Below are 24945 nucleotides of genomic sequence, written 5' to 3'. Positions count from 1 at the left end.
TCACACAAATAGAGCTTTCTTTTGGTGGTATTTAATCACTGCTGGGTTTTTTATTTTTTACTGAAAAAAAAAAAAAAGACCAGAAATTTTGAAAAAATAAACCGTTTTTCTTAGATTCTGTCAGTAAATTTTGTAAATAAGTAATTTTTCTCCTTCACTGATGTGCGCTGATGAGGCGGCACTGATGGGCACTGATGAGGCGGCACTTATGGGCACTGATTAGGTGGCACTGATGAGGAGGCACTAATATGCTGCACTTATGAGCACTGATAGGTGGCACTGATGAGCACTAATAGGCAGAACTGATGGGTGGCACTGGTGGTCACTGATAGGCACTGATAGGCAGCACGGATAGGCGGCACTGATGGGCACAGATGGGCATTGATGGGTGCCACTGATGGGCTGCAAAGATGGGCATTGATGGGCAGCAATGATGACCATTGATATGCAGCACAGATTGGCGGCACTGATAGCCTGGCATCACTTATGGGCACTGATTGTTGGCACTGGTGGGCACTGATTGTTGGCACTGGTGTTGCTGTATTGTAATCAGGGCCCAATGATGAGTGCTCTGATTACATGTCTGCATGTCCCCTGCAAGGAGATGCCGCTGATCGGCTCTCCTTGCCACACACTCTGTCAGTGTGAGGCGATGAGAGCCAATTACCGGCATCTCTGTGTTTACATGTGACCGGCTGTGGTTGGACACAGCCAATCACATGGTTAAAGAGCCGCAGCTCTTTACAGAGATCGGGGTCGCACCGTGTCCTAGCAACACACCGCGATTGCTGCGATGCGCGCCCCAGAACGAGCCGCACTGTCTCTCCGTCATTTGGTTAAAGGCTAACGCCACCTTTTGCACCATGTTAAACCCTACTTATCGGTTATTAAATGAACTACAAGTCCCAGCTTCCACTGGGGCAGATGTACTTGTAGTCCTCAATGGAACATGAATGTGGTAATTACAACATTTATGGTCCATTCATTCTTCCTCCAGTTTCCCAACAGAAAGCCCTTTTACAGGCAGAGAGATGGAGGAAGAGGCTGCAGAAATCTGGCAGATTTTTTTGCCTGAAAATATGGGTGCATTTATTATTTTTTTTCTAAAAAGTGAACTTACTCTTAAAGCCATTTACCAACGTACATAAATACACCTTATTTTGTAGTTACATTACTGTAGTGCAACTCTTATTACAAGAAAGAAACAAGGAGTGGTATTTATTTCAGTTTTATTAAATCAGAATATGAAGACAAAATAATTAATTTATTAAATATAGCAAAAAAAGGATTTTAAATACAATATAATATTATGTAATCATAGGCAGCAATTCTTTTCTGTACTTGGGTACATGACTATTGCACATAAGTCTAAAAAATAATAAATACATGTCACATTTACAACAAATAATGACTTATGCACAATCCTGTATAACAGGAAAATATATTAAACATTCCAATGAATGAGCAGATTATTTCTTTGACTCACAAAGTTCTAAATGCCATTATTATAAATATATTTTCTCCATGTAATAATAACCTTTAAAATAAAATAAGTCAACTAACTGTGATTATAAGCCTTATAAGTAAGTCTTTTACAGTAAAACATCGGTTTGAGGGTAACGTGGTTTGAGAGCATTTTGCAAAACAAGCACAATTTTTAAATAAATTTTGACTTGATATACAAGCGATGTCTTAATATACAAGTAGCGTCATGTCACAACTGAGTATAAAAGAGAAGTGTAGCAATATGGTTACATTTAATCAAGGTACAACATTTAGCAACATATTGCTACAATTAGAGGCGCCTCTCTTCTTAGCTCCTACTGGATTTTGCTTCTAATCCCCCTGTGGAGGCTTCCATTTGTGGATGGACATTTTCTGGTTACACAACCTGGTCACATTGCTATAATATTTTTATATGAACTATAAACTGAAGGACCTATGAATAAATGGTTGTGGAACGAATTATTAGAGTTTCCATTATTTCTTATGGGGAAATTTGATTTGATATACAAGGGCTTTGGATTACAACCATGTTTCTTTTATGCTCGCAATCCAAGGTTTTACTGTATATGAATTATATCTACTTTGAACTGTGGTTAAAGTAGTAATTTGATAAAGCTTTCCAGTTCTTTGACATCTCTCAACTTGTAACTTTTAGCTTTTGTTTAATGTGACGTCAAGCACATAGCCTGCAGAGCTGATCAAGGGGAAATTTTACGACAGGGTGGATCGAAATTTGGTCAGTCCCTGCTGAACCTGCCGAAATTTCGATCCATCTATGGGCAACATGATGACTGTGTGTCTCCACTAGCAGTCTTCCAAGTTCAGTGTCTTGTCCAGGCCATTCAAGTTCCTCCACACCACATTTCTTTTTCTCCTGGGCATTATAATCCAGACTGCTGGGTAATCCAGTTGCGCATGGATGTAACTCTGGTGTAGATGCCAGGTTTGTTTTTTAATGCACAGTCATCACCAGTACTAACAATTCCAATAAGGAACCACTTTGTATTTTGCTTAGAGACCAAAGGACCACCAGAATCACCCTAGAGTGAGACAAGAGCAATACGTTAGTTTAATATGTCAAGCATTTGCTAACTAATAATATCATACAGCTTCTACTCTGGTGTGTTTCGAATATATACAGTAGTTTTGACTTAGCTATATATTATAGCTACAAAGAAAAATGCTTCTAAAGTAATGCTGAAGGTAAAACATAATTTAAGTATAAACAAGATGAATAGAAACCTGTGCAAACATTCTATAGTGTTATATGTTTAAAACCGTATGTATTTATTGAGCTAATAAAAATGCACTCACAAAAGTATCTCAGACCAGGCAGAATGGGATGATCAAGGCAGAATCAGGAGTGATGTCAGACAAGGGGAGGTTCTAGCCATTGTTGTCGCACTTCCTAGTCACGGACGAGTCCCGAACCTCTCATAGTGACCCTTGGCACCTGTTTCCACCTCTTTGCCTGTGATATAGACTGGATGTCCCACACCATGTTGTTGACCCTCCTGGTTGTGCCCTGATCACCCCATTCTGCGTCTGAGTTCCTCTTGTCAGTGCATTTTTATTAGCGCAATAAATACATATGGTTTTATACATACTTTGAACTGGTTTCTATCTAGCTTGTTTTAACTACAGACGGAGAGCCCCCTCCTGGTCCACTGGCTGCATCACTCATTTAGTCAGAGTAGTGACTTATTAATAAGTATTGGGCCACTGTATACATTGCCTATTTATTCATCATTCATTTATTGATTTATTTATTCTATCAATTATTAATCTATTCTTTGACTTTTCATCAGAATTCAATAATATATATATATATATATATTTTTTTTTTTTTTTTTTTCGGGTGGTGTTTATTCCCACTAGTTTGTGATATTGGTCTGTCCTTATCTTTTTACATAAGGGTAGCAGGGAGTCAAGCACTGCGGTCCCTGTGAGGGGTTCCCCCATGGGGGGTTTCTTTGTTTGCTTTACACATGCTTTTTCACAAATTAAGTATACAATAACAATAACCAATATTTAAGTAAGAACCTGTTTAAGAAAATGCATCTATAAGTGCATGTTAAAAAAATACATTTTACAACGTACATAAATTAAATAGTGCAGAAAGTTTGAAAGTTACGTAATACCCTTTCTTGGCTAACTTAACGTAGTTTTAACCACTTCAATACTGGGCACTTTACCCCTTTCCTTCTCAGGCCAATTTTCAGCTTTCAGCTTTCTGTCGCATTTTAAATGACAATTGCACAGTTATACAACACTGTACCCAAATTAAATTTTTATCATTTTGTTCACACAAATAGAGCTTTATTTTGGTGGTATTTATTCACGACTTAGTTTTTCATTTTTTGCGATATAAGCGAAAAATTTGAAAAAAACCTATATTTTCTACTTTCTATTTTAAAAGAAATTCAATAAAATCTAATTTTGTCATAAATTTAAGCCAAATTGTATTCTGCTACATGTCTTTGGTAAAAAAATCCCATAAAGTGTATAATAATTGTTTTGTGTGATCACGGACATATGTACGCAGATGATCATGTACAGTTGTGCACAAATGATCATAGACATATGTGTGCAGATGATCATTGGGACATATGATTTTACTGGGACATATGTTTTTACTGTGTGGTGACACTATTGTAGGGACACTATTTTGGGGACATTGTGTGGTGACACTGTGTGGGGAAATGTATGGGGATACTGGGCCGGTGATCAGTGTGTAAAAAGCTGTAAAAAACAGCTCATGCTCACTGATCACCAGCTGGCTGCAGTGATACTCTCTCTCTCCCCTCACTGACAACTTCCGTGTGAGGAGAAGAGAGCTGATCGCCTAGCAACCGGCTCTCTATTTTCATCACATGATGGCTGTGATTGGACACAGCCATCATGTGATCAGGAGGGCCAATCACAGAGCCCTCCTGCCGATCTGAGATGCGCCATGTCCGGGTGATACGAGCGCATCGGGATCGCGCTGCTGCGCGGACACACGCACGCGCGAACCCTCTCCTTCTGAAGGACGTTCCTGAACGTCCACTCAGGAGGAGGAAGCGCCCACTCGGCCATATATGTGCAGTGGCCGGATGAGAGGTGGGTAAACGCAACAGGTTTTTTCACTAATGCATTTTCCTCCAGCTATTCCCCTTCATCTCTAAACCCTTACCTGAGTCCTCTATCAATCCAGTGCTGTGCCTGGCTGCAGTTATTTTCCCCTCTCTTCCTCTCCTCACAGGAATTTTTTAGGGCAGCAGGAGCCATTGGCTCCTGCTGCTGTCAGTCAAACCCTGTGAGGAGGCCATGGGAGTACAGGCCGGGCTTGCTGCAGGAGCTCTCAGAGAAGAGGAGCTGACACAGCAACAAAGAAGGGGTAAAGAACTTCTCTTTACAAAATTCTTGCGTGGTGCAGGTAAATGTAACATATTTATTATTCTAATTAAAAAATGTGAGACTTTAATATCACTTTAATTTATTAAAGATGCAAGCTTTTAGGATGCTTTAGATGCCTTGTTCTGGTTTTATACAATTCTTATATCTTTAATAACCTAAAGTGTTATTAAACCCACAACTGTAAAATCAGTCTGTATATGCAGTAAAGCATGCTTGTTATACTCACTGTGGAACCTATGGGGTTAATCCTGTGCATTGTGTAAAAAGGCTGTTTGATGCTGTCTTCTCTGATCCTCCCCTTCTTTTACTGTCCCCAATCCATCTGCTGATAGTACAGAGCCTTGGAGGCACTCGGCACATGTTCAGTTTAATGTGTATTGCTAGAGAGATTTTTTTTTTGTGAGGGTGCATGTGATCAACACAGGGCCAATGAGCACTGTCCAGACAGAGGGTCAGGAGTCATGCATCCTCATAGGACAGTCAGAGTAAAATGAAAACTCCTCCTACAAACTTTAACCCGTGCTTGGCCGGTTACTGAAAGTAGTCACAAGACTGTTATAGACAGCTGATGAGAAAAGGTATTTAGCAGTTTATATTTACTAAAATAATTGCATTTCCATGTTCTGTGTACTGTAGGAGACCAGATATAGTAAATGCAGGTCCGGGGTTTAGTAACATGTTAAGTTAGCAAAAAAAGGATATCAATGCTGTCACAGTAAAATACTCCACTTTTGCATTTATTAATTAGAAATTGCAACACAAATTAGATTTAACACATTCAAGACATAAATGCTGTCTTAACTCACCTGGCAAGCATCTTTTCCCCCCTCCTCATATCCAGCACATAGCATTGATGGTTGTATTACACCTCCATACATCTCAGGAGTATTACACTTAAGTGAACTGATTATCTTCACTTCAACTTGTCGTAGAATCGGTGATATAGGGCCTGGAAATGTAAAAATGTGTTCTAAATATACTATGCAGTACTGTTTAAGCAATTGCTGTGTACATAAGGACAAATGCACAGTACCACTTGTTTTAGTCATAGGACACAAGTGTATGCAAAAACAACATATTTCCCCAATGCTGAGAATGAGAAAAGGCTGTATTGTTGTCAAAAAGTGCAAACATTGGCCTTCCAGGGTGGGGTTCAAATACCAAGCCCCCATCCCACTCAAAACAGCACCGTGTCCAGTCCCCACCCTGCACTACACTCCCCTAATTTGCACAGACTTTTACTTTTAGTAAACATTAATTTATCAAACACAAGCTTTTGCAGAGCTCTGTACTTTAATAAGTGGTGGGTGTCTGTATAGTATTGGTCCAGTGCAGGAACAGAGATTTACTGAATACAGTATATATGGAATAAATATGAATGGCACAACTTTATTTTCTGATTGATCCAGGTCTCACTATAAAACCAACATCTCACAGTTGACATCCCATCTATACAATAATGGTGACTAAGTAAGCTTAGGCTACTTGCTATGAGTTGCTTTATTTTTTATAGCAATGTTACCACCTGGACAATCCATAAAAAATCAGGACAAGTCATAAAAAAAACTGGACAATCCATAAAAAACTCTATAAAAAAACCCAAACAATCTATAAAAGTCTGTTTGGCCTTGCCCCTTCCTGTCACCAAGCCTTCTCATTGGTCAGTGATTGCACACGGAAACGGAAAACGGAAGGACCAATAGGGACATTTGGTGACAGGAAAGGGCAAGGCCAACAAGTTTTATTGGATATTGGAATAAGCCAGGCCAAGCTCAGCATTTACAAGACATGTTTAGATTTCAATTTACTGTAACTTTAGCTGCTCTTAGCTATTGAACCACTGTTTTGACATGTGGTTTTCACTAAAGGGCACCACTTCTTACACATTTTTTCACTATGTCCTCACTTTAAATTGCCAGGTGTGTGATGGGTTTATTTAAATGTACCTGTGTATGTTTCACTGTAAAGCTAAGCCTTTATTATCTACTAATTTCATATATTCTTCTCAAAGCAACATGTTTCATTTGGATGTAATGAGCCAACATTTTTCTGTTCACCAAAACCTGGTGTGTTTGTATTGTGTGATATATTGTACTTAAAGCTGAACTCCGGGCAAACCGCTAAATACACAGCAACAATGTAAATGTGATTATTTTTTATCTCCTAAGGGATGTAAAGTTTTGTCTAGTTACTCTTATAATCCATACACCTTTGGCACACTGCGCATTCCAGGAGGGTGACACTAATTTCCATATTAGCGTTATGTAATACAGTGATGTTGTCTCCCCAGTGAAAGAGTAGCAACATATGGATTCGTCAATGCTTAGGCTGCATTCACACCTGAGCTTTGCGTTTTTGAGCGTTTTTTGGGCGTTTGTATGCACTTTTTAGAACATTTTTGTACAGCATTTTTAAAGTGTTTTTGAGCTTTGGCATTTTTTTATTGGCCAATGGAGAAAAATTAAATCTGTTTCATCATTTGTTGCTATGTTGTTCAGCATTTTCAGATTTTTCATCCACTTTTCTTTATTATTTACTTATTTATTTATTTGTATTTATTTATGTTTACCTTTTTTGGAAGGGGTTAAGGGTTAGGGGTTAAAGCTTATGGTTAAGGGTTCACCTATGTATTTATTTTATGTATTATTTAGCTATATAATTATTCTTTATTTATTTATTTTGTTAGTGTAGAGGTTAGGTAAAGTAAAGTAAAGTAAAGTAAAAAATATTGTGTTTTTTTTCAAAATTGTCATTTTTTTTTGTTTATAGTGCAAAAAATAAAAACCGCAGAGGTGATCAAATACAACCAAAAGAAATCTCTATTTGTGGGAAAGTGGGGAAGTTAAAGTGACGCAGTGCAGTATCACAAAAAGCGTGGAAGAATCATCCGTTGGGGGAGCTGAGGATCAGGTAAGTTAAAACAACCCCCATAAGCTAAACAAGCAGGTAACTCTTGCACTGTGGGCACAGCCCCATTTCAAGGGATCATTTTCCTGCAATTGAGCTTTAAATAATCAAGCGTAATACAAGAAGAAAACAATCAGTTATACAGACTACAATATGCTGATATACATGATATCTTACTAACCACGATATTCAAGTGCTCCCCACCCGGTGACATAGCAGGATGAATCATCAGGAAAGATGTCAGATGCCTTTGGTAGACATACAGTGCGGATCTTTTGTTGAAGATTGACAGGATTGGACAGCTCAAGAAGTGCAATGTCGTTTCCAGTGTCTTCACGGATAAAAGATTCATGCACTATGATCCTCCGGAGCTTTAGCCCATTTCCAGGGCTTGATAACGAAGTACCCAACACTACTGTCCACGAATTTACATCCTTACTTCTGCAGAGAAACAAGACATGGACATTCAAAATCACAAGCTGAAATGTACATATTAAGCAAATATACCCTCATATTTGATATTTTTAGAACCAACATTAAATATATGTTTACACTGTAGAAATATAAGTACCAATTAGCCAAATAAAGTAAGAACAATGCGATAGTAAATATTTAAATAAAATATAACTGAGGAATCTCTGGCTTCATGCTTATGGAATGTAAATAATGCAGCAGACATCCAGTTAGACAATGAAAAGGCTCAGTAAGAGCCACATCACAAGTATCTAAGAGCCCCTGATTGTGGACCAAGGAAATCTAAGGCTTAGTTGAAAAAAAAAAAAAAAAAAAAACAGAACAGTGCTACATGTTGAAAGTTCAAGCACCTCTACCTGACACAGCTTCTACAAGCCTGGGAATATAGCTGAATGCTAAGCCATTCTCACCGGCAAAGCTCCATCACATTCCTTTTGGTCCATCACTATGACAGGTTGCTTCACTGGCCAACAAGGTAATGGCCTTGCATTCTGTTGTATCTGCAATCTTTTTATAGATGCTGAAGGGATGTGTATGTACCTCCTACTACATGCATTTTATACTTTAATTCACATATGTTAAACACAAGGCCCGCAGGCCAAATCTGGCCCGTCTACACCTTGTCATGTGACCCTCGCCACCTCCAGCTCTCACCCTCCACTCCCTGCCTTCACTTGTAAACACAGAAGTCTTCTGTGTTTACAGTGGACAGCTTTTCACTCAGCAGCTTCTCCCTGCAAGGCGAGGCAGAGCCACCTATGCAGGGAGGTACTTAAGTCAGGCCAGGTAGGAGAAATAAATATAAGGAAGCAGGAAGGGTGGGTTGGGGTTGCACACTGTACATAGCACTCTGTACACAGCACACACCTAAACCCTGCACTCTGTACACTGTGCACACCTGAACCCTGCACTCTGTATGTAACACTCTGCTGAACCCTGCATTTTGTACATAACGCATCCCAGATACAACCGGCCCTTTGTTGGCAATCATATTGCTAATGCGGCCCGTGATGAAATTGAGTTTGACACCCCTGCCTCAGTTGAATCAAATTCATCTCCGAGTTTGAGTGCTAGCAATTACAAAAGGTTGATAGTATAGTATACGTAAAACCATATTTATAAAATGTTTGCATAGAGCTAGGAATGGTTAGAACCCCTGTAAGCTTTTTATTTCTGTCTGTTTTCCTGCTGGGGATATTCACGCTTTCTATTGTTCTAGTAACCATTGCCATTTATTTGCCTACCTCGCCACTGATTTAAAGGGATTGTCCCTATATTGAAATCAAATCCCTCTGTCCTTCTTTAACTGTCAGATATCCCTCTTCCTGCTTTTCTTAGTACTGATTACTGTTCCGCCAAAACCAAACAAATAGGAAAGTGGGAAAAACAAAAAAGAACACACTGATTTTGTATTGTTCTGGAATCTGTACTGTTTATTTTAAATTTGTTAAATAAAGTATTTTAAAAAAAAAAAAAATATCCCTCTTCCTGGCCTGAGGTCATAGGCGTGTGCACGGGGTGTGTCGGATGTGCCTGGGCACACCCTAACCACCCCGTGTGCACAGGGCTTCTGTATTTAGAAGTGACAGCGCTCCTCTGAGCGGCTGCACCAAACCAATCCCCGGGCACAGCTGCTGTAATACATGGGAAAGGGAGGGGAAAGCGCCAATGGCATTACTAGTGCTGGGCATCCAGAATTTTTTGGTGGCATTTGTACAGCAAGCGGGGGGGGGGGGGGGGGGATTGAGATGGCAGGAGAAGAGGATTTACAGTGGATGGGGGGCGGGGGGGGGAGGGGGCTTGTGCTAAGATTGGGATGCCAATCCTGTTGAGGATGGGGATCTGGGGATTGAAGGAGAGCTCTGTACTGGGGGAGGGGGAGATTTGGGGGGGGGGGGAGTCCTTTTTGGTTTAACTAGCCAGTGAGAAATGCAGCCCTGAACCCTGCTTTCTGTACATAGCATGCTTTTTAATGCTGCACTATGTACACTGCTCACCCCGGAACTCTGTACACTGTTCACCCCTGAACTCTGTACACTGTGCACCCCTGAGCTCTGTATACTGCTCACCCCTGAACCCTGCATTCTGTACACTGTGAAACCCCTGAATCCTGCACTCTGTACACCCATGAACTCTGCACCCTGTACGTAGTACACTCCTGAACTCTGCACCTTGTATGTAACATACCCCTGAACTCTGCACTCTGTATGTAGTGCACCACTGAACTCTTCCCTCTGTACATAGCAAACTCCTAAACCATGCACTCTGTATGTAATGCACTCCAGAACCCTGCACTTTGTACAAAGCCTGATCCTGAACTCTGCTTTCTATGAGGAAGGGCACTTGTATGTAGTACACTCCTGGTATTTAAGGTCCCTTTAAGACCCTCCCAGTGTGTGCAATTTGGCCACACCTGCCATTTGATGGGGCATGCTCTCCCGCTTCCGCTCAGGGAAAAATGGAGAAATGGAGGGCTCGGTTGAGTTCCTGCACCCATTCTCTGAGAAAAAAAAAAAAAATATATATATATATATATATATATATACACATATACATATACATATACACATACATATACACACACACACGCACGTGTGTGTGCTTCAGATTTGGGTGCCCATCCTAATGCTGTTGGCTGCACACACCCATGTCTGAGGTACAGACTTTCCTAAAAAAAATGCACTATTTAACTACAAAAACTGTTATACTGTACTAGACTAGGATATCATTTATTTGGAGTTATTATGTGTGTGTTTTACCCATTATTTTTTTGTACATTAATTCTTCATTCTCTGTGCAACTCTGGGGTAGCAGAGAATGTGTCCCTTGCCTATATACTTTATTTTTAAAATGTCCCTCTCTGCCATTTCAGAAAGTTGGGTGGCATGAAGTTGCATCAGACCAGTTTCTGTTAGCACAAATGAGAGTAAAAAGAAAGAATAAAACCTTCAGTTTTGTTACACAGACGATCACTTACAATAGAAAACAGTGAGCAGCAGAAATTAGCCAGGTGTTGCTGATGAGAGAGGCTCCACACTTGTGTATCCCATTCAAACGCAGACTGGCCTGCCAGGGCCATGATTCTGAACGTGCCGGACTCCCTCCTGCTATCCTACTTGCTTCAGGACCTCCAACACCGCAATCTGTTCAGAATGCAAATAACAGAAGTATTTTAAAATGTGTTTAACTGTATTCTACAAATTGGCCTAAAATATCAGCTGAAAGTTTCACACCACTCAAAAATATTTCAAGGAGATGTCTAATGGGCTGAGTAACCAGATTGCTTCTCTTATCCAATTGGGGTTTCAGTGGTGAGATTGCTATAGCTCCTGGATTTATTTCTCCTCTTTTTGGAACTTTGTGGTGTTTCTCCTCCTCTTAATGCTTTTTTTACATTATTGAATTAACTTTACAAAACTAAAAATACTTATATAAAGCTATTGCTGTTTTTAAGCTGGTACCAAGGGTATGTCAGCAATAGAATGGAGTAAAGAATGGGCAGATCAACAAAAGGCTAAAGCTAAGATGAAAAAACATCTGCGCAATTATAACATAACTGTTACATTGACACATACACTACCTTTGGAAGATGCATCCAGCATGAAACCAGTTTTATGACAACGTCACCAAATATGCATGCAGTACTAGGACAGGGTGGTCCAGCAATCAGGGCAAGGATCCAGAATTGCACCCCCCCCCTCCTCCACTGTTAATATATGCTGTAGAATGGGTGTACAACCCTGCTCCTATTCTTTGCCCCCTTTTTTCACTGCACCCGGGCAGCTGCCCCTCCTGCACACCCCTTTTCCCGACCCTGTATGCATGTTTTGAGTGCTGTCATTCTCATTTAAAGCCTAGAAGCATTGAGTGAAGCTATGATCCTTCCATCCATATTGATATACTAATACTATATTTTCAAATACCAGCTAAACATCAGTGGTGGTGTTTTTTTACATGTATACCACACCTGTTTGTCTTTATTGAATTATGGAAGCATGCCTCCCGACTTTTTGAGATGGAAAAAAGGTACATCTACTAGCAAAAAGTATGTAAGTAAAGGACACACCCTGCCACATCCCGTTACATGGAGAATTAATACACAAGAAATGCTTGGTTAAACCCACTACTCTTCTCCTATACTGGCTTTTGAAATGTAACAATTAAAAATTGGATGCAAGGTTTAGCACTAATAAACACTTTTGGATAGATAGATAGATAGATAGATAGATAGATAGATAGATAGATAGATAGATAGATAGATAGATAGCACATTTTTATACAGGTACAGTATATAATAAGACCAAAATGAGGGACAAATTAGGCATTTCTGAGCTCAAGCATGTGACCAAGATCATAAGAAATAAAATTAATGTTTTTGGTTAGCAGAGAAATTAGTACATTTAGCATGTTTTGGTATGACCTTAAATTCTGCCATTCAATTTAATCCATATACATATATGTAAAAACGTTTTCAAAACCTTTTATTATGCAATCCAGTAATTTTCTAAATTGTGTGACTCATTGTTTTGTTTTGTTTTTTGCATTATTGTGCTACATTAACTGTCCACATGGGGGCACTGCAGGTCAAGTTTCTTTTATGCAGGCACATTTAGCGGTATAATTACCGGTAGTCTGGTTATGATGAGATGGACCAAAACAAACCAAATAGCCGTTTGTTAAAATGTCCTGAATGGCATAACTGACTTAAATCAGATACCCTTTGTTATAATTCCATTAAAAATCCAAGGACATTGAAATGGTGCAGTATGTAGAACATTAACGTACATATAGTATAGAATGGAGAGTAATTAGGAAGGGGCAGAGGGAAAATTTAAGAGCAATAATTATTAAATTTACAGTAACATATCAATTACCGGTAATTTAATATTGTTTTTGTTACTGTGTTATTATAGCTCCTAAATTGCTATGTTCATAAATGATGGCACCCAAGGCAAAAAGACTAAACTGTATCCCTTTCGCTAGAAACAAATAGGCATATTTCTGGAATGCCCAAATATCAAGATAATAAAACGCAATGCAAATGTCTCATACATGTAGTGCATGTGATAATAAGGACATCCCTGGAAAAGAATAGTGTTCTTCAATAGATGTCACATGCCCAGTATAAATCCACTGGAAAGTTCCAAATGCTCAGTGGAAGAAAGAGGTGGTATGTGGGAGGTGTGAAGGAATTTAAATCATTGACACCTATTTGCTTTTTGAAAAGTTGGCATATGTATTTAAATATACCTACACCCACGAACATAAAATGCAACATATTGCAGGTAACAAGTCCTTAGATATGGTAGCCATGTTAGTTTTTGTTGGCAGGCTAAAACACATTCTGAGGAATTCACTAAAGTGGTAATGATGCCTTTGCTGTCAGTAGTTCCCTTTAGAACTACCTACATCTAAATCAGGCAAGCATTTGCATCAATTTTGGAAACATTGCTATGGCAACAACAAATTCTTAAAGAACTACCATCTGTTCAACTGAGACACTAGTTCCTCCTGAATGGCTGGAAACAGGGGTTCTGCCACCCTCTGAAAAGTGAATTCACAGTGAGTTGCCTTTCACAGGGGGCGGTAAAAACTGCACGTCTCTATGAACCTAGCCTAAGAGCACAATGCCACTTTGCTTCACTGGCTAACCCCAGTTCCACATAATGAGCGGTGTTTAATTTTGTATATGGTACACTTTAGGTTTATAAAGTACAACAGGTGTCAGGATCTTACCGCCATAAAGGAGATTCCCTGCTTCAGCAACTGATATTTCTAGAAAAAAAAATATACATAATTACTATAAATAAATAAAAATCCCCTAGGTCATGCACACAAGTGCATTCAAGTCTGGCTTTGTGAAAAGGTAGCAAATGCTGAGGCCTCTGGACCTAGATTCAGAACCTTTTTTACGGATTGTATGTAAAACTGATGGAAAGAACTAGGAAAGTTATATTCTACTAGATACATATGACACTTATTTATATTAACGGAAGCCTGTACTGAATGAGAGATATATAAAGGCTGCCACTGAGGACCTACTAAAAGGCTTGTTTAATGCCAGTCTCGGGTTAGTAATTTTCAAGACACAAATCTAGAGCATGCATGCAGAAAGAAAAGTCAGAGCAAAGTCGATCTTGTTTTTGGTCAGTGGTTGAAATAGTACTGAAGCCTTTGGATCATCATGACAAGGAGAACAGCTTCCATTTGTATTGTAATGCCCCATACACACGATCGGATTTTCCGCCAACAAATGTTGGAGGTGAGCTTGTTGGCGAAAAGTCCAACCGTGTGTATGCTCCATCGAACATTTGTTGGCGGACTTTCCGCCAACAAATGTTGGCTAGCAGGTTCTCAAATTTTCCGCCAATAAATGTTTGTTGTCTGACTTTCCGATCGTGTAAGTCCGTCGGACAAAAGTCCACGCATGCTCGGAATCAAGTACAAGCCGGAAGCGCTCGGTCTTGTAAAACTAGTGTTCGTAATGGAGATATTACGTATGTCTTGTATGTCACTACGTTCGTAATTGGCCAACATTTGTGTGACAGTGTGTATGCAAGACAATTTGGAGCCAACATCCTTCAAAACAAAAATCTGCGGTTTTGTTGTTGGAAAGTCCAATCGTGTGATTGATCGTGTCCAATCAATGCTAATTTTGATTTAGTTTTAGTCATAGGCTTTTGACTAAAATGCCATTTTTGTTTCAGTCGTATTTTAGTCATCTGAATTGTTTTAGTTTTAGTCATATTTTAGTAGACTAAAATAGTGTTAAACTCATTGTATTTTTGTCAACGAAATTAACACTGGGGGGTATATGTATCTAACGTTTACAAAGGGAAAAGTGAGTTTGCGAAAGCTGGTCATATACTTGCCTGTCAATTGCACGGAGTCCTTATCAATGTTAAAACTTGACCTAGATGCAATTTCTCTAAATATATTTTGAATAGGAGTGGAGGAAAAGTTTTTCATTTCTGTAGGTAAGACTTGGAATAAGATCACTAATCTTGGTTGAACATTCCCAGTGGACCTGAAAAAAAAGATATGTGTTATAAACTATGAGGCATTTCAAATCATGCTGTCATATAAATTTTTATCAACTTAGTGATATAAACAAATAATGTCATTTATGCAATTTGAAGCAGTTACTGGGGAAGCTACTTGGATGAGCAGCGAAACATCTTTAACAATACAGGACACACCTATTTGAATGTGATCAACCACCACTAGCTAATAGGAGATGTGTTATGACCTCTATATGAATTATATATTCCAGTATAAATTCAAAGTACTTTATTAATGAAATTAAAGTAATATTAAAGTCACACTTTTTAAAATTAATAAATACAATAAAAAAGCGGTTTATACTTGCCTGTATGTGCAATGGTATTGCACAGAGTGGTGGCTTACCTCCTCTTCTAGGTTCCCCCGCTGGCACTGTCTGCTCCTCCTCTTCTCCAAGTGCCCCCATAGCAAGCCATGTACTATTGGAGCACTCATGTGGGCCACTCCCGAGCCACGCTGTGTGTGTCCATAGACACACATAGCAAGGCTTAGACTCTTGAGGGAGTCTAAGTCCATCAAGTTCAACCAATGTGTGTATGTATACAGTATGTGAGTGTGATTTTTTTTTGGGGGGGGGGGATGGGGATCCTGCACCATAGCCCTCTCCCCTAGGATGCATTGCGTATGTCACCACAGGTCCCAGGAGAGACACTACAAGCAGCCTCTGTTTCCCATGTCCCATATACAGTTGATATACGTGAGTACTCTCAGGGATGGGTAACGTTGTTTCCCTCACCTATATTTCCTTCTCAATGGGGGGGGGGGTTACATCCATAGATCAAATTGACACATGTATGTTTTTTTCCTGTAGATGAGTGATGCATCTGCCCCTGATGAAGTGGAATGTATGCACAGAAATGCGTCAGACCTTTATAGATGCCCTTTCATTTCATTCAGCAAATATTCTACTATTCAATTTTTTAAGCAATATTGTAAAATGGAGGATGATCTCCCACATTTACAATGCAATATGCCATGCTGTTACTTATATGTATTTATGGTTTGTAACCTGCTATTGTTATGGTTTTCCATTTTATGTATGTATTTATTATATTACGTCATGTTATGCATGGTTTCATGAGAATAAACACATTCTCTTTTTTAACAATTGTCCTATTTGTCAGCGAGGACCCACATGCCTTAGTTAAAGTCCCTACCTTCTTTTTTCTATTTCTAGGATGCATTGCATATTTCACCTGTTCTGTCATTGATTCAGCCAGGACACATTGCATCACATATTAAAGTGTTTTATTTGATGGTATATTTTAGAATTTCAGATGGTGAGGTTTTTTGTTTTTTTTTGGGGTGGGGGGATTTAACCTATTGCAGTGATGGCGAACCTTGGCACCCCAGATGTTTTAGAACTACATTTCCCATGATGCTCAACTACACTGCAGAGTTCATGAGCACCATGTGAAATGTAGTTCCAAAACATCTGGGGTGCCAAGGTTCGCCATCACTGACCTATTGCAAGAACTAACATATTGCTTTTTAATTGATTATTAAAATGTCAAAAAGAAGCAGGTGTATTTTCTTTTCTCTAATAGTGACCTAATTAATATTACTATCTTCTAACATATAGAGAATACAGTGGCAGAGTATTCATATCATACCATATTGTAAATTAGCATATATAGATATATATTTACATCGTTACATAGTTAGTAAGGTTGAATAAAGACACCAGTCCATCCAGTTCAACCTGAGTGAGCACCCACAATTGTCCCTATCCCCATGCAATGCATCCCATCAAGATCCCCATCCACTATATTATTTTTTTTTTTATATATATTTAAGGTACCCATGTAGCGCCATCAATCTACGCAGCACACCACACACACCCACACCGGTCCCCACCCCCAAGGGGTCTGCAATCCAAGGTCCCCAATTCACACCCATACACCAGGGCCAATTTTTGGACAGAAGCCAATAAACCTACCAGCATGTCTTTGGAGTGTGGGAGGAAACCGGAGCACCCGGAGGAAACCCACACAGGCACAGGGAGAACATGCAAACTCCAGGCAGGTAGTGTTGTGGTTGGGATACGAACCAGCGACCCTATCAGTATGCACTGTATCATATAAAGAATACATATACAGGGAGAGCAGTAAATGCCTATATAAAGCAGTATAAAGTAATTTTTAGTGGCAATTAGTTGTACTAACATGCATAGCGAAGCTGTGTTTTTGTCTAGGCAAGGTATTAGAGGATAGTTTCTAGCAAAGAGCAAAGGGATTTTACCTATTATCATCCTCGTTTTCTGAGTTAGAAGTTAAATCAAAGGCCTAGAAATACAGATTTGTGTCAAGCTGAAAAGCCTTGAACAGTAGTTTTCTTGAACTAAATCTCCCCAGGGAGATACATTTTACAAGCACATTTAGCACTTTACCAAGAAGCATACAAAGAGATATTGTACACTCTTTTCAATAACAAAATAAAAAGGTGCAGTCTAACACAACAATTCCCATGAGGAAGATGAACAACACATGCAAGTTCTATTCTGGTTGTAGATGTAAAGGGATTGATTTACTAAAATTGGAAGGTGCAAAATCTGGTGCAGCTGTGCATGGTAGCCAATCAGCTTCTAACTTCAGCTTGTTCAATTAAGCTTTGCCAAAAAAAAACAGCCTAGAAGCTGATTGCTTTCCATGCAAAGCGGCACCAAATTTTGCACTCTCCAGTTTTAGTAAATCAACCCCAAAGTGTATCTAGATCCAAAATGATTATAACGTTTTTGATAGAGTAGGAAAAAATATGTAAAAATCTGACTGCCATTACTCTTTGGTCGCACATTGTGTAGGAGATTTTGAATTACTGTAATATGCTCTCCATCTTCTAGGGACATTTTCTTGCACAGCAACACTGCCACTCTGTAGCCTGCACACCTGAGTCTCATTAATTACCTATAAATGGGACCTAAAAGTTATCACCCTGTGCCAGATCACTAAGGGATAAGTTAATATGTTTTCCTGCCTGGCATTTATACTGCTTTATTGAATTCAATCTCAGACCATTTTGTCTGCTGTCTACCATTTTCTTGTCGGACTATGCTTTTGCCTTTAACATGGTACTGCACTTGGCTTGCCATCTAGTCAGCTATTACTGTAGAACCTTCCCTGAGTTTCACTCTGGGTATTAGCTGTGTAACAATAACCCAAGTAGTTTCTCTAGAGAAGACCTAAAACTTTGGAGTTATTCCACAGCACAGTGATATAGATGGCCCAAGAAGGTTATTTTTGTTGTTTGTGTCCCATCTGGAAGATTACCTATTGATTCCTGTCTCTGAAAAATAACACCCACTTAGACGATTGTCACTGGAACAAGTGTTACCATGGAAAATAAAAATTCTTATATCCTGTTCTGCTGACAGCTGTAAAAAATTTCGATTTGTTATCACTTTCTGGACCAGCGATAATGGTCACCAAAAAAGAAGATAGGGTGGATCTCCCCAGTCAGAATACAAAAAGCAAGGTAAACCTTCAGCACTACAACACTATTCAAAGCTAAAAAAAGATACAGTATGATTTACATTGGCAGATGATCATCTGTACACAATGCATCTATCCTTGCAAATTAAGCATAGCAGTTAAAATGTTTGGAAAGGAGACTAAGCAGAAAGAGGGAGCAATGACATTGGCTCATCTAAATGGAACCAGTAACAATTGCCCAGTTAATGAAATCCTTTGTAAAATGGTATTCTGGAAGTTTCTTAAGTTAACACAGACATGAAGTGATTGCTAGATCCAGCAGGATCAGAAGATACTCACCTCATGTCTATGGTTATTTTTAAAAACATGTAACTCTTTACCTTAAAATTTATCCTTGGACCACTGTATGTGAAACAGCATTTTGATTTTTTTTTAATTATTTATATTTTATGATAAATGCATCTTCTGCTAGCAGTAATAATAGGTAAATGTATAAAAAAGAGTTTCTTATGCACAGATGTAAGAGGTTATAGCAAGAATATGTATATTGGCTGTGGCACTAAATATTGTCAATCTTTCCAATATAAACATGCCTCATTCATGCAATACTTGTAACAACTGTGGTTACATCTTAGCAGAGTCATGACTTTGTTGGTTCACCAAGCCTGCTACTTTATTTATTACATCATAAAAACTGATCATGCTACCCATCTCTAAGCATCACCTAATAAGTCATCACCTATACTTGTTGAAAGCAAAAAATGGGAATAATGACTTACCCCAAACTGATCACTTTGGCCATACTGAATAGACCTTTGAGGACTGAACCTTCAAATGTTTCTTTCGTCTATAAGAAGAAAATATAGGAGAAAATATGTCAATTTTACTGTAGACCAAAACCAAGAGGTCAATGACTTATATAGCAACTACACAGGCCAATAACAGATCCACAGTGCATAAAGTAAGTTGCAAAGGTGCCTAAGGGGTTGCCATAAATGCCTGATTTGACTCTAAAGGCATTCCCTTCTTTCCCAGATTAAGTGGTGAAAGGATTCCCTAGAAGATGAGGGCTGACCATTCCCAGTTACAACAAAAAAAAAAAGTTTTCTATTTTTGCTCCATTTCCATTGTCCTAGTCTTTAGTTGGCCCAATGAATGAATATGTATGCCTATGCAATCATTTAAAAATAGTTGTAGATAACTGTTGACAGATTGTACTTGTGTAATAGCAAAAAAACGAATACTATCCATCTGGCATGACACTTGATATCATCCATAAAAGAACATATGTAACATGACATTTCACAGCCCTCTCTTACAATATTGGTAAAAAAAGTGGAGTTACATTTAAAGTTTTTGCTTACACTATACTGTATATATTCAGAGAGGTTAAATGAAAAAAACAAAACAAACAAAACAAATAGCAATAATTATTTTTCAGGAATAAAAAAATTAATCTATACTTACAAGCCTTTCAATCTGAACTGACAATGCTTTATATTCAGCACTATTGGCGTCTCTATTAGAAATCGTGTAGCTCATTCTAAACGATCCTTCATAGTAGCGCTGAACAGGCTCAGCATTGTTGTTACCTAGAAAAAAGAAACAGCAATAATTAAACAAGAACTCTTGTCCAAACAAAAACATGATTTAGATATTTAAGTATGACCTACAATTACTATATATAATATTACAATTTTGGCTCTATCGTGAATTTGGGAGACTTGCTATATAAAAATAAGCTGACCTCCTAAATTAAAAAATAATTTCCCTTGCTCTTTCCTGCAGGAGTATTGAATATGATTACAGAAATGTAGCCATTATAGCTACACTTATTTAACCTCTTTCCGACCATGTAACAAAATATATGCACCAAAAGGTCAGCACACATATGCATCCATGGCGGTCTGAGGTTGTGTGCTCAAAGTGTGTTTACTGCCGATTCTCAGAAATGTTGTGGTAATAAATGCTTTAAGATCTAAACTTTAAGACCTTTAAGACCAAAATTTTTGTCTTATGCCGCGTACACACGGTCGGACTTTTCGTCTACAAAAGTCCAACGGACCAAATCCGAAGGACAATCCGATCGTGTGTGGGCTTCCCCGGACTTTCAGCGGACTTTTCCAGCCGCAAATCTGACGGACTTTAGATTTGAAACATGCTTCAAATCTTTACGTCGTAACTCCGCTTGCCCCAGAAATCCGCTTGTCTGTATGCTAGTCCGACGGACAAAAACCCACGCTAGGGCAGCTATTGGCTACTGGCTATCAACTTCCTTATTTTAGTCCGGTTTACGTCATCACGTACGAATCCGTCAGACTTTTGTGTGATCGTATGTAGGCAAGTCCGTTCATTAAAAAGTCCGCCGCAAGTCCGCCAAAAGTCCGTCGAAAGTCTGTCGGACGGGCTGTCGGACTTTTGTAGCCGAAAAGTCCGACCGTGTGTACGCGGCATTAGATTTTTGTTTGCTACATTACCATGGCTTCTGACCCAAAGATGTCCATTTAGGAAGAAATGTGAATCAAACACACGTGAACCTGTCCACATCCAACCATATCGCAAAATCTTCAGCTAAATACCACCCAGTTTTGAAGGGGGCTATCCTCCATTTGTTCTTGCCAACATTGCAGCAGATTTGAAGTAGAACTACTGTATAGGCAAAACTTTTTTTTTTTCATTTTGGATCTAGTAAGGGAGGGTTATAACCCCTGATTTTATTCACCATCTGTGTCCCATTGCAGAGATTTTCCTTCACTTCCTGTCCCATAGCAATACAGGAAGTGAGAGGAAATCCCTGAAAATTAAGGGAATCCCTTGGGGACCCCCAGGCCAGAAGTTTTCTCCTCTATTACTTTTCTGGGGACAACCCAAAATTTGGGATTTTCTTTACTTTCACTTTCAATGATAATGGTAAACAGGACAAATAGAGAAGATGAATATCCTTAATGGGGGCACAGACAGCAATAAAAACTGACAGGTGTTCTAATCCATCTCTACTTTATCCAAAACTAAAAAAAAAAAAAATTTGCCTTCAGTTATACCTTACTGATTTGGTGAGGATTGAGCTGTGAGAACATCAAGGCTGCCCATAACATCATGGTAATGTGATCAAGGGTACTCATATGTTCCATTCATCAATATTCTCAGTGAGCTAGAATAAAGACCTGTGTTGGCAGGCTTCTGTTTGCCCTAGAACTACTTCACTACCTATACACCTCATGCACATAATAACAATTTGAAGCAGGTTCATGCAGCTTAGAAGAGGTCAACTCTATATAATAAGAAGGTCAACGGAAGCTCAAATGCACCTGTCAATTAACTTGAATGGTTCAACACAAGCTCAAAGTTGGCTTTCATGGCACTGAACAGTATTAGAATAGGCAAAAAGTAACCTTATATATAAAGGGTTGTGTTATTTTATATAGTCTTACCAAGGACAATAGCTATAACAATGGAAGCAATGACAGCTGCTACAATAATGAAGATGGTCACGCTGATGACAATTATCGTAATCTTGGCTTGTCTGGATTTCAGCAGTACCCCCGCCTCAAGCATCCTGTACAAGAAAAGGTACTAAAATCAGGTTACAGAGAATGTATAAACGGTAGTGGTTTTTTAAATGTAGCACAAAGAAAGACATCTTGGTGTAAATACAGTAAGTGAGCGTTAAATTCTTTGTTTCTATGTTAATTTTGTAATTACACATGCACATGAGAACGGCCATTTGCGCATAACATACCCAAACTCCAGATGGCTTTCAGTGCTACACAGTGAGTTTGCTTTACTGCTGCCTTTTAAAATGCAAGTCTATGAGTAAGCCAACTCACTGCAGACAATACAGTCCCTGTTACAGATATCTTATCTCAACAGTAGGTAAGCAAAAATTGTCTATTTAAACACATAAAATATATACCAGAAGTCATAAAAAATTACTAGGTAAACCCTGCAAAAATAATTCAAAATATGTGGTCACTGGACATATACCTTACCTTTTATTAAGAAATGTGGGTACATTAATGCATACAAGAAAAATAGTGTAACCCCTTCTGTAAATTATAGAGCCTTACAACTTCATTCATTTAACCTCGTTCTTAAGTGCGGTAACCCCAAGCAACCGATAGATGAATCACTTTATTGCTTCAGAACAGTAATCTGCCCAAAGGTAAAAGAAAAGCAGTTTCTATTGGATGCTTCCCACACAGGTATTTTTTCTTTAGGATAAAATCTTGTATACAATTATTCTTTTGGAGGACCAAACGTTTATAGTTTGGTACTCGGGTATTTTTTGTAGGCATGCACACAGGGTATGCCAGTTGGGCCTGGGCACACCCTAATCACCCCATGTGACACAGATTACCCCTGTTTGGACCCCTGATATTTCACCAAAGCCTCCCAACAGGCCTCCTAAAACAAAAATTGTAAAAAAATGATAACAAAAAAAAACTACTGACACTGTCCATTGACCTACTGACACCAGTCTCTGCCCTTCTGACACTGTCAGTATTTACTGTATACATATGCGCACACACATATGTGTTTGAGCTTTGGGGTGCACACCCTAATGCAATAGGCTGTGCACACCATTGAGTTTGACTCATATCTTGCAAAAATTCAAAAGGGTACCTGCATGGGACTTCACGGAACACCAGTGCATCTATCATGGGTGAAGATGGCCCTTTGTCTCAATGTATCGGTTTGTACCTCCATGTGAATAAGGCCAAAAACTGTGCCACTTCACAGGAGAGCATAATCGCCAACTGTCACAGATTTTACAGGACAGTCCTAGGCTAGTTGTGTACAGGGAAGCCTCCTAGATTCTGGGCTGTGGGTACAGCAACAGCCTGTCACTGGACTAAACCTACAATTGGAATGACATGTCTCCCCTGTATGTCCTCCCACCCCCCTCCCACAGTTTCCAGCACTCTTCTGGTACTTTTGCGGGGGTTAAGGAAGAACATCCTATTGACCCTTGTGCACTGCCCTACATCCTACTGACCTCTGTACACTGCCTTACATTCTAATGATCCCTGTGCACTGCTCGGCATACTACTGACCCTTGTGCACTGCCCTGCTTACTACTGACCCTTGTACACTGCGCTACATCCTACTGGCCTCTGTACACTACCCTACATCCTACTGACCTCTGTACACTGCCCTAAATTCTAATGACCCCTGTACACTACCCTACATTCTAATGACCCCTGTACACTACACTACATTCTAATGACCCCTGTGCACTGCCCTGCATACTACTGACCCTTGTGCACTGCCCTACATCCTACTGACCTATGTAGACTGCCCTACATTCTAATGACCCCTGTGCACTGCCCTGCATACTACTGACCCTTGTGCACTGCCCTGCATACTACTGACCCCTGTGCACTGCCCTGCATACTACTGACCCTTGTACTCTGCGCTACATCCTACTGACCTCTGTACACTGCCCTACATCCAACCGACCCCTGTACACTACCCTACATTCTAATGACCCTGTGCACAGCCCTACATTCTAATGACCCCTGTACACTACACTACTTTGTAATGACCCTCGTGGACTGCCCTGCATACTACTGACCCCTGTGCACTGCCCTACATCCTACTGACCTCTGTAGACTGCCCTACATTCTAATGACCCCTGTGCACTGCCCTGCATACTACTGACCCTTGTAACTGCCCTGCATACTACTGACCCTTGTACACTGTGCTACATCCTATTGACCTCTGTACACTACCCTACATCCTACTGACCTCTGTACACTGCCCTACTTCCTACTGACCCCTGTGCACTGCCCTACATTCTAATGACTCCTGTACACTACCCTACATTCTAATGACCCCTGTGCACTGCCCTGCATACTACTGACCCCTGTGCACTGCCCTGCATACTACTGACCCCTGTGCACTGCCCTACATCCTACTGACCTATGTACACTGCCCTACATTCTAATGACCCCTGTGCACTGCCCTGCATACTACTGACCCTTGTGCACTGCCTTGCATACTACTGACCCATGTGCACTGCCCTGCATACTACTGAGCCCTGTGCACTGCCCTGCATACTACTGACCCTTGTACTCTGCGCTACATCCTACTGACCTCTGTACACTGCCCTACATCCTACTGACCTCTGTACACTGCCCTACATCCTACTGACCTCTGTATACTGCCC

General features: G+C 39.6%; 1 protein-coding gene across 1 annotated transcript in view; it reads right to left on the bottom strand.

The window, feature by feature from the left end:
* Positions 1–1212: 1212 nt before the first annotated feature.
* The window catches only part of LOC141109220 (transmembrane protease serine 11D-like), a 28033-nt gene continuing 4300 nt past the window's right edge, over positions 1213–24945 (bottom strand). The window contains exons 2-10 of the mRNA XM_073601013.1: positions 22208–22332; positions 20244–20368; positions 19556–19623; positions 15159–15313; positions 14023–14061; positions 11264–11429; positions 7994–8253; positions 5712–5854; positions 1213–2546 (exon numbers count right to left, since the gene is read on the bottom strand). Coding sequence (XP_073457114.1) covers positions 2388–2546; positions 5712–5854; positions 7994–8253; positions 11264–11429; positions 14023–14061; positions 15159–15313; positions 19556–19623; positions 20244–20368; positions 22208–22331 — 1239 coding nt within the window. The 5' untranslated portion in view covers position 22332 and the 3' untranslated portion in view covers positions 1213–2387. The remainder of the gene's footprint in view (positions 2547–5711; positions 5855–7993; positions 8254–11263; positions 11430–14022; positions 14062–15158; positions 15314–19555; positions 19624–20243; positions 20369–22207; positions 22333–24945) is intronic.

Source organism: Aquarana catesbeiana, linkage group LG01, assembly GCF_042186555.1.
Source record: "Aquarana catesbeiana isolate 2022-GZ linkage group LG01, ASM4218655v1, whole genome shotgun sequence".
In the NCBI taxonomy this organism is placed as follows: domain Eukaryota; kingdom Metazoa; phylum Chordata; class Amphibia; order Anura; family Ranidae; genus Aquarana; species Aquarana catesbeiana.
The sequence above is the reverse complement of the archived record's forward strand: the minus strand, read 5'-3'. Positions and strand labels throughout refer to the sequence as shown.